At 44.0% G+C, this 13,697-nt stretch overlaps 1 protein-coding gene across 1 annotated transcript in view; it reads right to left on the bottom strand.

Annotated features, from left to right (window-relative positions):
* Nucleotides 1-1,265: 1,265 nt before the first annotated feature.
* LOC140467983 (adhesion G protein-coupled receptor E3-like) overlaps nucleotides 1,266-13,697 on the bottom strand; it is an 83,118-nt gene continuing 70,686 nt past the window's right edge. The window contains exons 14-16 of the mRNA XM_072564098.1: nucleotides 11,434-11,602; nucleotides 5,379-5,474; nucleotides 1,266-3,643 (exon numbers count right to left, since the gene is read on the bottom strand). Of these exons, the coding sequence (XP_072420199.1) occupies nucleotides 3,593-3,643; nucleotides 5,379-5,474; nucleotides 11,434-11,602 (316 nt within the window). The 3' untranslated portion in view covers nucleotides 1,266-3,592. The remainder of the gene's footprint in view (nucleotides 3,644-5,378; nucleotides 5,475-11,433; nucleotides 11,603-13,697) is intronic.

The raw sequence follows: 13,697 nt of genomic DNA, 5'->3' as shown, positions 1-13,697 counted from the left end.
ATAGCATAATAGTAGCACCATTGAAGCCAATGGGGCCAGAATTGTGTTGTAACTGATACATACTTTAGAAGTTTAGGCGACAGTAACAGTGCCCCAATTCATCAATTGTGTTATAGAGAATTCACATTCACGAATTGTGCATTATAGCAGAACGACGTGTATGTACATCTAAAAAGTAACATATTATTGCATGATATTGATAAATTATCATTTAATATCTGGTAACATATGTTTGATAATTGAATGAATATGTATATTTCCCTCCCCACCCCTTTCCGCCTTCCGCAAAGACCATTCCCTCCGTGACTACCTGGTCAGGTCCACGCCCTCCCCTACAACCCACCCTCCCGTCCTGGCACTTTCCTCTGCCACCGCAGGAACTGTAAAACCTGCGCCCACACCTCCTCCCTCACCCCTATCCAAGGCCCTAAAGGAGCCTTCCACATCCATCAAAGCTTTACCTGCACATTCACTAATATCATTTATTGTATCGATTGCTCCCCGATGCAATCTCCTCTACATTGGGGAGACTGGGCGCCTCCTAGCAGAGCGCTTTAGGGAACATCTCCGGGACACCCGCACCAAGCAACCACACCGCCCCGTGGCCCAACATTTCAACTCCCCCTCCCACTCTGCCGAGGACATGGAGGTCCTGGGCCTCCTTCACCGCCGCTCCCTCACCGCCCGACACCTGGAGGAAGAACGCCTCATCTTCCGCCTCAGGACACTTCAACCCCAGGGCAGCAATGTGGACTTCAACAGTTTCCTCATTTCCCCTTCCCCCACCTCACCCTCGTTCCAAACTTCCAGCTCAGCACTGTCCCCATGACTTGTCCGGCCTTGTCCTACCTGCCAATCTCCTTTTCCACCTATCCACTCCACCCTCTCCTCCTTGACCTATCACCTTCATCCCCTCCCCCACTCACCCATTGTACTCTATGCTACTTTCTCCCCACCCCCACCCTCCTCTAGCTTATCTCTCCATGCTTCAGGCTCACTGCCTTTAATATTGCTTTATTCCTGATGAAGGGCTTTTGCCCGAAACGTCGATTTCGAAGCTTCTTGGATGCTGCCTGAACTGCTGTGCTCTTCCAGCACCACTAATCCAGAATATTCAATATATGAATATAAAACAGGGAACTCATGATATTAAATTCTAATATCATTGAATATTAGCTGCTTGTGCAATATATCAGTGTGTTATACAATTCTGCAATGTGATGAAATTGTTGATAATTTGTGTGTTATAGAACAATTACACAAAATTTAGATTGAAATCTATATTTATTACATTCTAGAGGCACAGTTTTATCAGCATTTCAGTGAAATAACTGTTAATATCTTAATAGAGATTTTCTATCATACAAATATACATTCTGAGCAATATTTAATCTTACTTGACGAGTACCAGATTCTTTCATATTTACACAATCAAATTTTCTTTTAGATTTCCCTGCATTGCTGATAGACAAAAGTACTTTTTAAGCATTTTGAATTGTCACTGATATTTTCCATGCTTTCAAATTTGTTCTGCCTGCCATCATTCTCGTCCCTCCCTTTCTTAGTCTCGGTGCCAAACTATCCATCACTTTACTATTTTCAGATGTTAACCGATAAATGATTCAAGCAGCTTCAAGCAATGATTCACTTAGACGACTCCACCCTGCTATCCCTCCCTTTCATTGTCTCTTTTTGGTCCTCTTTAAGCATTGTGTCCTCCATGTAAAGGTCAGCAGACATCTCTGAAGCAATTCTCATTTCTGGAGAGAGTTACATCAGCTCAGGCCATGGTCTGGTCAGATTCCCAATTCTCGTCACACAGTTTGAATACAAATGTTAGAAATGTGACTGTTACTTGAAGAAAGGTTCAGGCACTCGCTATAAGACACTCTTTAGTTTCATGACTAAAGGAGAAGTCTTTCTGTAAGTGTTACGGAACCCATGTGGGTAAATGGAGTTGGACTGCCACTCATCAAGATTAAACTTAATGACGCATCAGGTTTGAGAGGTAAATAGCCCACACACGTTCTTCTCCTCTTTCAGCTTACTATGACTGTTTGGGTGAATTATGGGGGAGTATTTGTTCCTATAGCACTTGCAGTCCACATGAGCTTTTCTCTATACATCTGTTCCTTGAGTGTCGGCATCACTGGCTGGGCCAGCGTGTTTGCCTAACTTTAGTTATCCTCAACAAAGTGGTGCCTTCTTGAACCTCTGCAGTCCACGTGCTGTAGGTCAACTCTGAATGCAATCAGGGAGTGAATTCCAGGATTTTGATCCCGTGACAGTGAAGGACTGGTGAGACATTTCCAAGTCAGGATGGTGAGTGTCTTGGAGTGGAACTTGCAAGGGGGTTCCATGTGCCGGTGCCCTTGTCTGTCCAGGTGGAAGTTGCAGTGGGACTTAGAAGCTGTCAAAGGTGAATTGCTGCAGTGCGTCCTTCAGCTGGTACACACTGCTACTACTGAGCGTCAGTTGTGGAGGGAGTGACTATTGGCAATGGTGGATGGAGTGCTGAGCGAGCAAGATGTTTTGTCCCGGATGGTGTCAAGATTTCTGAGCAAGTGATGGAATAAGGAGCTGTTTACCCTCAGATCTGAACACCTTTAGGAAGCTGACACATCCAGTGCCCACATTCAGTTGATCTGAGAGAATGGGAGTGGGCAGCCCACTGTTAATTTTCTGAATTCATGTACAGATAGGATTCGAGGAGGAAGCCTTCAATGGACTAGTTGAGGTTTTTATGACAATTTACATAAATTTGTGGTATGTTTGTGGTTATTCCCTTTTTTTGGATTAAACCCAATTCAAGTTCTCAAACATGCCATGGTAGGATTTGAAATCACGCTGTCTGGACTGAGGGTAATCAGTGGTCATATGTGAGAATTATGTGTCCTTTAATGTCGGTTCTGTCTAAAACACCATTACCTCCTGGGAATCTGAATTAACAGCAACAGAATGATAGACTTTAACCTGGGGAGATAAATGCACCACTTAGATTCTTTATGTTCATATCCCTTCTGTGCCTACAGATCTCCAAAACTAGCATCTCCACTGTGAAAATATCATTTAAAAAAGAGGCAAATCAGAGCTATATGTTACAGATTCTAATGTAGTACAGGTGTTGACAATTTTTAAACTTCATTTAAAGAAAGAAGTTGCATTTGATAATCTAATGGTGCCCCAGAATGCTTTGCAGCTAATAAAGTACTTTTCAAAGTGCAGTCACCAACAGAGTGAAGGAAACACAGTAACCCATTTGGATACCACAAGGTCCCTAAAGCAACAATGAACTAAATTTGTTTGTAGATATTGGATGAGCAACAAGTGTTAACCTAGATAAACCAGGGAGAATGCCTATTGGCAGCTAGTCCCATGTTATATTCCCCAAATTGTTACCCATCTTTGGGACTTCCCAGTGTTTGAGAATGAGCAGTACCCAATTACAATAGAGAGAGAAAGTGTTCCTGTGTAGCCCTGGTCTGTTACAAACCAAGATGCCTGGGGCTTGATGACTGTATGGCAGCAAGTGGTAAAACCTGAAGCCACATGGTACAGCAAGAAGTTACAGTCCAACAAGTTCACAACTACGTCACTGAACTGCACCGGATGTCGATTCTGTCTCCTGGACGCTTCTCTGTCCCTACAAAAGGGAAGAGACAAACAGTGAGTGAGACAAAGCAAGTTCTTGAGATGATGCCTGTTTTTAATACAAACAAAAATCTCTCCAAAGTGGTTCGAAGTGTTGTCTGTGCCTCAGTGATACTCACCATTGTTTCTGAGTCAGAAAGTCAGATTTTTAAACCCAGCCTTCTGAGACGAGTGCACTGAAAGCTAAACTGATGTTTCCCAGTGCAGTACTGTGGGAGTGCTGAACTGTCTGAGGTGTCACCGTTTGGGTGAATTTTGAACCAAATCTCACCTGCGCTCTCAGGTGAGTGTAAGTGACTCTGTGTGCACTATTCAAAGAAGAGAAGGGATGTCTTCCCTGGTCACCAATATTATATTCCTCAACTTGATAGTAAGGTGCTGGGGAGTGTTGTTGAACAAAGAGACCTTGGAGTGTGGGTTCATGGTTCTTTGAAAGTGGAGTCTCAGGTAGATAGAGTGGTGAAGAAGGCATTAGATACGCTTGTCTTTATCGGTCAGTGCACTGAGTATAGGATGTCATGTTGCGGCTATACAGGACATTGGTTCGGCCACTTTTGGAATACTGTGTTCAATTCTTGTCTCCCTGCTTTTGGAAGGATGTTGTGAAACTTGAAAGGGTGCAGAAAATAGTTACAAGGATGTTGCCAGAGTTAGAGGATTTGAGCTACAGGGAGAGATTGGATAGGTTGGGACTGTTTTCCCTGGAGCGTTGGAGGCTGAGGAGTGACCTTATAAAATCATGAGGGGCATGGATTGGGTGAATAGCCATGGTCTTTTTCCCAGTGTAGGGGACTCCAGAACTAGAGGGCATAGGTTTAAGGTGAGAGGGGAAAGATTTAAATGGGATCCAAGGGGTGACTTTTTCAATCAGAGGATGGTATGTGTATGGAATGAGCTGCCAGAGGAAGTGGCAGTGGCTGGTACAATTACAACATTTAAGAGGAGTCTTGATGGGTATATGAAAAGGAAAGGTTTAGAGGGATATGGGCCAAATGCTGGCAAATGGGACTAGATTAATTTATGATATCTGGTTAGAATGGAGGGGTTGGAATGTTTCTGTGCTGTACATCTCTGTGACTCTCTCTTCCTGTTAAACAGAAGACCCCATTGTCTTTAAACTGTGCCACCTTCTTCTAGCATTGAGTGCTATGAACAGAGTCATGGTTGACACCAAAATAGAAGCATTGAATGAATGTAACTGTGAAATTCTAATGTCTTTCTTTGAGTAATGTGTGATTTTGTTGCGAGGCTGAGATCCTGCTGCCAAGAATGATGTGGCAGTGTTTGATTCCAATCTTGGATCAGTTACATGGAAATGATGGCTGTATTTATTGAAATGTAAAAGCAGGCCATCCTAATGTTTCACACAAGTTCTAGTCTATGGTTTCATAGATATTAGTCAGTGACAAGGATTTATTGAGTCATAGGGTCATACAGCATGGAAACAGACCCTACTGCCTGACTCGTTCATGCTGACCAGGTTTCCTAAACTGAACTAGTCCCATTTGTCTGCGTTTGGTCCATATCCCTCTAAACCTTTCCTATCCATAACTTGACGGAAGAGTTTGAACATAAGAAATAGACACAGGAATAGTCCGTTTAGCCCTTTGAGCCTGCTCCGCTATTCAATAGGATCGGGACGTTTCTCTTGTCCACGTGCCTGCCCTTCCCCTGGAACTCTTAATTCTCCTGACTGATCAAGAGTTGTGTTTATATTTGTATCTTACCTGGTTGGATGTCCTTAAGCTGGAGTTGGAAAGGGGTGTCCATATGTATGATCTCCCCAAACACTTCCTAAAGCACCGAATGTACATGTCTCTCACCTATAAAAAGCAAAGACAAACACGATTTGAGATTTGTACAATAAGTAGATGGACTTGTTCTATGTTCATTTCTTGTCATTCGATTTATCGCTGGGATTGATTACTCTAGATGTGATTTCCATTTTAATGTAGTTCCTTTGCAGGTTCTCAACGAGGCGGCTAAGTGGAGCTGAGTCCATGAAAGGAACAGCCATGATCTTATTGAATGGCGGAGCAGGCTCAATGGGACATAGATGTGCTGAGGAGGTTCCACTTCTGTCTGTCAGTTTGAGTTGAGTTATCTGATCTTAGTGTTCGTCAATGGAGAGGCATTCAAAGGGGATTCTGCTCTCGTTCTGATCTAGTGCTCTCTGCTGGACATACCTGCCCATTGTCTGAAGGTGACTACTTGCCTTCAGTCCTCATAATAGCTCAATACTGACAAGAAATTAAATTTAGACCAATTTCCAATTCCTTCATTCTCTCAGTTGAGAAGATTGGTTCATGAGGAGAGATTGTGTAGACTGGGACTATAATCATTTGAATTTTGAAGAATGTGTGGGGATCTTTTAGAAACATATAAAATTACAAAGGGAATAGATAAGATAGAAGCAGGGAAGTTGTTTCCATGACTGGATGAAACTAGAACGAGGGGCATCATCTCCAAATAAGGGGGAGCAGATGAGGAACTTCTTCACCCAGAGGGTTGTGAATCAGTGGAAGTCCCCTGCTCAGTGAAGCAGTTGAGCCTACCACGTTGAATATTTTTAAGGGAAGACAAGTAGATGTTTGAACAGTAAAGGAATTAAGGGTTATGGTGAAAAGGCAGCTAAGTCCATGTAAGGATCAGCCATGATCTTATTGAATGGCAGAGCAGGCTCAAGGGGACAGATGGCCTACTCCTGCTCCCAGTTCTTACATTCATGGGACTTAGGGATCACTAACAAGGCTGTTTTGCTTTTCCATTTCAGAGCACGTTTAAAAGTCAACAGTGTTGCTATAAGTCATGAGATAGGTTTTTAATGACAGTTGACAGCTAAGCTTCAATGTCCAGATGGATAAATTGGATTTAAATTCCAACGGCTGACTTGACATCACATTCCCAACACATTAGCTTAGGCTATAGGAGTATCGGTCTCGGGACATCACCATTACACCATCGTTCCCCAAGACAAAGGACATTTACAACGCAATCTAAAAACCGACAGAGAATGCCAGAGAAACTCAGCAGGTCTGGCAGCATTTGTAGAGAGACAAAGCAGAGTTCACATTTCGAGTCCATTTCTAAAGAACTCAAAACTATTTCTCTCTCTCCACAGATATTGCCAGACCTGCCGAGTTTCTCCAGCATTCTCTGTGCTTGTTTCAGATTTGTTTCAGTATATGAGTGAACAATGTAAATAAAACGCAGATTTATTGAGCATAGCAGAGAGATAACCCATCCCAGCCACACCAGTGTTTCCACTCCACATGAACATATTTGGTCTAATCCTGTTCAGCCACAAGCATTTATTCAGCTTCTCATTGCGTGCATCTGTCTTATTCACCTCATGTCATTGCTTTAAAGGTTAATGAATCCCCCATTTTCATCACTCTCTGCGTAATTATATTTCTCCAAAATTCATTATTGGATTTTAGGCAGTGCTGGAGGCCGATACAACAGTTAAAAGGCATCTGGATGGGTATATGAATAGGAAGGATTTCGAGGGATATGGGTTAAATGCTGGTAAATGGGACTAGATTAATTTAGGATGTCTGGCCAGAATGGACGCATTGGACCAAAGGTCAGTTTCCATGCTGTACATCTCTATGATGCTGTGACTGAAAACCTCAAAGGTTATTGTCAAGTTTCAGAAATCATAGTCATACAGAAACAGACCCTTCAGTTTAACGCGTCCTTGCTGCCCAGATATCCTAAATTAATCTAGTCCCATTTACCAGCACTTGGCCCATATCCCCCTAAACCCTTCCTATTCATATACCCATCCAGATGCCTTTTAAATGTTGTAATTGTACCAGCTTCCACCACTTCCTCTGGCAGCTCATTACATACACGTACCACCCTCTGTGTGAAAAAGTTGCCCCTTAGGTCCCTTTTAAATCTTTGACTAAAATAGGCGGCATCGTGGACAGTGAGGAAGGTTATCAGAAATTGCAGCAGGACCTTGATCAGTTGGGGAAGTGGGCAGCGAAATGGCAAATGGAGTTTAAGATAGATAAGTATGAGGTGTTGCATTTTGGAAAGTTTCATGGTGAATGTAGGGCCTTAAGGAGTGTAGTGGAATAGAAGGACCTTGGAGTTCAGGTGCACAGTTCTCTGAAAGTAGTCCCAGGTAGACAGGGCAGTGAAGGAGGCTTTTGGCACACTGGCCTTCATCAATCAGGGCATTGAGTTTAGATGTTAAGAAGGTATGTTACAGTTATACAGGACATTGGTGAGGCCACACTTGGAGTACTGTGTTCAGTTTTGGTCAGCTTGTTACAGGAAGAATGTCATTAAACTGGAATGAGTACAGAAAAAACTTACAAGGATGTTGCCTGGACTCAATGGTCTGAATTACACGGAATGGTTGGACAAGCTAGGACATTTTTCTTTAGGAGACTGAGGTGGGGGGGGGGGGGGGGGGGGGGGGTGCGGGGAAACCACATAGGCATGCACAAGATCATGAGAGGCATGGATAGGGTGAATGCACGCAGTCTTTTCCCCAGGGTTGGGGAATCGAGGACTAGAGGATATCAGTTTAAGGTTAGAGGGGAAAGAATAAAAGGAAACCTGAGGGGCACTGTTTTTACACAGAGGGTGGTACGCATGTGGAATGAGCTGCCTGAAGAAATGGTTGAGGCGGGTACATTAACAACATTTAAAAGGCATTTGGATAACTTTATTGGGATTGTATTATAGACCCCCTAATAGTCAGAGGGAAATTTGAGAAACAAACTTATAAGGAGATCTCAGCCATCTGTAAGAATAATAGGGTGGTTATGGTAGGGGATTTTAACTTTCCAAACATAGACTGGGACTGTCATTGTGTTAAGAGTTTAGATGGAGAGGAATTATTAAGTGTGTACAAGACAATTTTCTGATTCAGTATGTGAATATACCTAGTAGAGAAATGGGGGAGCAGTTTGGAGCCAGCGACCATAATTCTATTAGATTTAAAATAATGATGGAAAAAGATAGACCAGATCGAAAAGTTGAAGTTCTAAACTGGAGAAAGGCAAATTTTGACGGTATTAGGCAAGAACTTTCAAAAGGTGATTGGGAGCAGATGTTCGCAGGTAAAGGGACGGCTGGAAAATGGGAAGCCTTCAGAAATGAAATAACGAGAATCCAGAGAAAGTATATTCCTGTCAAGGTGAAAGGGAAGGCTGGTAGGTATAGGAATGCTGGATGACTAAAGAAATTGAGGATTTGGTTAAGAAAAAGAAGGAAGCATATGTAAGGTATAGACAGGATAGATGGAGTGAATCCTTAGAAGAGTATAAAGGAAATAGGAGTATACTTAAGAGGGAAATCAGGAGGGCAGAAAGGGGACATGAGATAGCTTTGGCAAATAGAATTAGAGAGAATCCAAAAGGTTTTTACAAATATATTAAGAACAAAAGGGTAACTAGGGAGAGAATAGGGTCCCTCAAAAATCAACAAGGTAAAAACAATGACTGCAGATGCTGATAATCAAATACTGGATTAGTGGTGCTGGAAGAGCACAGCAATTCAGGCAGCATCCAACGAGCAGCGAAATCAACGTTTCGGGCAAGGGCTTTTGCTCGAAACGTTGATTTCGCTGCTCGTTGGATGCTGCCTGAACTGCTGTGCTCTTCCAGCACCACTAATCCAGTATCCCTCAAAAATCAGCAAGGCGGCCATTGTGTGGAACCACAGAAAATGGGGGAGATACTAAATGAGTATTTTGCATCAGTATTTACTGTGGAAAAGGATATGGAAGATATAGACTGTAGGGAAATAGATGGTGACATCTTGCAAAATGTCCATATTACAGAGGAGGAAGTGCTGGATGTCCTGAAACGGGTAAAGGTGGATAAATCCCCAAGACCTGATCAGGTGTGCCCTAGAACTCTGTGGGAAGCTAGAGAAGTGATTGCTGGGCCTCTTGCTGAGATATTTGTATCATCAATAGTCACAGGTGAGGTGCCAGAAGACTGGAGTTTGGCAAACGTGGTGCAACTATTTAAGAAGGGTGGTAAAGACAAGCCAGGGAACTATAGACCAGTGAGCCTGGCATCGGTGGTGGGCAATCCTGACGGACAGGATGTGCATGTATTTGGAAAGGCAAGGACTGATTAGGGATAGTCAACATGGCGTTGTGCGTGGGAAATCATGTCTCACAAACTTGATTGAGTTTTTTGAGAAAGTAACAAAGAGGATTGATGAGGGCAAAGCGATAGATGTGATCTATATGGACTTCAGTAAGGCGTTCAACAAGGTTCCCCATGGGAGACTGATGAGCAAGGTTCGATCTCATGGAATACAGGGAGAACTAGCCATTTGGATTCAGAACTGGCTCAATGGTAGAAGACAGAGGGTGGTAGTGGGTTGTTTTTCAGACTGGAGGCCTGTGACCAGTGGAGTGCCACAAGGATCGGTGCTGGGTCCTCTACTTTTTGTCATTTATAGAAATGATTTGGATGCGAACGTAAGAGGTACAGTTAGTAAGTTGCAGATGACACCAAAATTGGAGGTGTAGTGGACAGTGAAGAGGGTTACCTCAGATTACAACAGGATCTTGATCAATGGTCCAATGGGCTCTGAAGTGGCAGATGGAGTTTAATTCAGATAAATGAGAGGTGCTGCATTTTGGGAAAGCAAATCTTAGAAGGACTTATACACTTAATGGGAAGGTCCTAGGGACTGTTGCTGAACAAAGAGGCCTTGGAGTGCAGGTTCATAGCTCCTTGAAAGTGGAGTTGCAGGTAGATAGGATAGTGAAGAAGGCATTTGGTATGCTTTCCTTTATTGGTCAGAGTATTGAGTACAGGAGTTGGGAGGTCATGTTGTGGCTGTACAGGACATTGGTTAGGCCACTGTTGGAAAATTGCATGCAATTCTGGTCTCCTTCCTATCGAAAAGATGTCATGAAACTTGAAAGGGTTCAGAAAAGATTTACAAGGATGTTGCCAGGGTTGGAGGATTTGAGCTATAGGGAGAGGCTGAACAGGCTGGGGCTGTTTTCCCTGGAGCGTCAGAGGCTGAGGGCGACCTTATAGAGGTTTATAAAATTATGAGGGGCATGGATAGGGTAAATAGGCAAAGTCTTTTCCCTGGGGTGGGGGAGTTCAGAACTAGAGAGCATAGGTTTAGGGTGAGAGGGGAAAGATATAAAAGAGACCTACGGGGCAACGTTTTCACACAGAGGGTGGTACATGTATGGAATAAGTTGCCAGAGGATGTGGTGGAGGCTGGTACAATTGCAACATTTAAGAGGCATTTGGATGGGTATATGAATAGGAAGTGTTTGGAGGGATATGGGCCGGATGCTGGCAGGTGAGACTAGATTGGGTTGGGATATCTGGTCGGCATGGACGGGTTGGACCGAAGGGTCTGTTTCCATTCTATACATCTCTATGACTCTAAATACATAGATAGGAAAGGATTAGAAGGATATGGGCCATGTGCAAGGAAATTAAGTCAGCATGGATGGACATTTTGGTTGGCATGGACTAGTTTGGGCCAAAGGGCCTATCTCTGTGCTGTAGAACTCTATGACTCCATTGAGCCTCTTCATCTAACTCAAACCCTGCAATTCTGGCAACATGCTTGTAAATCTTTTCTGAGCCCTTTCAAGTTTAGCAACATCCTTCCTATAGCAGGGGGACCAGAATTGAACACAGTGTTCCCAAAGTGAAGAGGGACAATGAAATGTATCCTGGGAAAAGCCAGTTTCTTCAAGAAAACTCATGGATACAGATGAAACCAGAGTGTCTGAGGAAGAAGACATGAACAAAAGGAAGGAGTGCTAACCTTCTTATACATCAGGCAGTGCATGATAAAGATGTACATGCCCTGGAAGCTGTTTAATATGGTGAAGATGTACATCATCGGAACGGTTGCATTCTGGATATAAAACCCGCCAAACATCCACGTACAGCCCAGGATGGCCAACTGACCAAAGGCCGTCATTGTAAATACTCTGTAAAAAAACAGAATCAGTGATCAAATTGTTCAAATATACTGACAGTAGTGCTTAATGCAAAAATCTATAACACAATGGCTCTTAGTGTGTGGTGATAGTAACACAGCAGACTTAGGGTCGGTTACCTCAGTTGGCTGGTCTCTGATACAGAGTGTTGCCAATAGTGTGGGTTCAATTCCTACACCGGCTGAGGTTAACATGAAGGACTCTCCTCAACTTCTCCCCTCACCCTGAGGCATGGTGGCCCTCAGGTTAAACCACCACCAGTCCCTTCTCTCTCTCTCTCTCTCTCTCTCTCTCTCTCTCTCTCTCTCCCTCCCCCACCCCCCCCTCTCCTGAGACATTGAGGCTATGATGGCTTTCACTTTCAATGGACTAGTAATCCAGAGGCCTAAACTAAGGCTTGGTGGGGGGGGGAAGCGGAGGTTCAAATCCCACCATGGCTGCTGGTGGAATTTAAATTCAGTTCATAAAGTGTAGAATTAAAAGCTAGTCTCAGCAATTGGGACTCTGAAGCCATTGTCAATTTGCATAAAAACCCATCTACTGATATCCTTCAGAGAAGGAACTCTGCTATTCTCATGTGACTTGACTGATATGTGACTCCAGTCCACAGCAACGTGATTGACAGAAATGGCCCAAGCAAGATTTCCAAAAGACATTCAAATCTAGAGCCACACAACAGTGGGAATTCTTCAACTGAACATGCAACATGGATATGAAATTGGTTATGGGATATTTCTCAGGCTGAGGTGAAAGTGAGGACCGCAAATGCTGGAGATCAGAGCTGAAAATGTGTTGCTGGAAAAGCGCAGCAGGTCAGGCAGCATCCAAGGAGCAGGAGAATTGACGTTTCGGGCATGAGCCCTTCTTCAGGAATGAGGAGGGTGTGTTCAGCAGGCTAAGATAAAAGGTAGGGAGGAGGGACTTGGGGGAGGGGCGTTGGAAATGCGATAGGTGCAAGGAGGTCAAGGTGAGGGTGATAGGCCGGAGTGGGGTGGGGGCGGAAAGGTCAGGAAGAAGATTGCAGGTTAGGAAGGTGGTGCTGAGTTCGATGGATTTGACTGAGACAAGGTGGGAGGAGGGGAAATGAGGAAACTGGAGAAATCTGAGTTCATCCCTTGTGGTTGGAGGGTTCCTAGGCGGAAGATGAGGCGCTCTTCCTCCAGCCATTGTGTTGCCATGATCTGGCGACGGAGGAGTCCAAGGACCTGCATGTCCTTGGTGGAGTGGGAGGGGGAGTTGAAGTTGAAGTGATTAATGCAACTAACCTACACATCCCTGAACACCATGGGCAATTTAGTATGGCCAATCCACTTCACCTGCACATCTTTGGGCTGTGGGAGGAAACCGGAGCACCCGGAGGATACCATACAGACACAGGTAGAAGGTGCAAACTCCACACAGACAGCTGCCCAAGGTTGGAATCAAACCAGGTCCTTGGCGCCATGAGGCAGCAGTGCTAACCACTGAGCCACCGAACCACAATAATCAAGATTTTGCTGTGCAGGGGAACAATTTCAACATTTGAGGATTATACAAAGCTGGGAAGAATTGTGAACTGTGAGGAAGACAATGTAGAAATTCCAAAGGGCATAGACAAATTGGTGGAGTGGGCAGAGAGGTGGCAGATGAGGGTCGATACAGAGAAATGTGAGGTGCTGTACGATGGAATAATGAACATGAAGAGACGTCACAAAATAAGGTTATCTATTCTAAGGGGTGTGCAGGAGTAGGACCATCTGGGTATATATGGATGCAAGTCATGATAGGTGACAGGACAGTTAGAGAGAATTGTTAATAGAACATAAAGTATTCTTGGCTTCATATGTAGGGGAACGGGGGGTTATGTTGAACTTATAGAAATAAAAGCAAAGCTGCCACTGTCCCACCCCCTCATTACAGAGAGACAACCTGAGAGTCACCATACCTCAGACAAGGAGAGAATCATAGAATCCCTACAGAATAAAAGCAGACCATTCGGCCCATCGAGTCCACACTGACATTCTGAACAGCATACCAGCTGGATCCATCCCAGTAATTTACACGACTAACCGGCCTAGCCTGCACATTCATGGACACTGTGGGCAAT

This window comes from Chiloscyllium punctatum, chromosome 46, assembly GCF_047496795.1.
Source record: "Chiloscyllium punctatum isolate Juve2018m chromosome 46, sChiPun1.3, whole genome shotgun sequence".
NCBI classification, from domain to species: Eukaryota; Metazoa; Chordata; class Chondrichthyes; order Orectolobiformes; family Hemiscylliidae; genus Chiloscyllium; species Chiloscyllium punctatum.
Note: the sequence above shows the minus strand (reverse complement) of the source record. Positions and strands in the feature narration are given on the sequence as shown.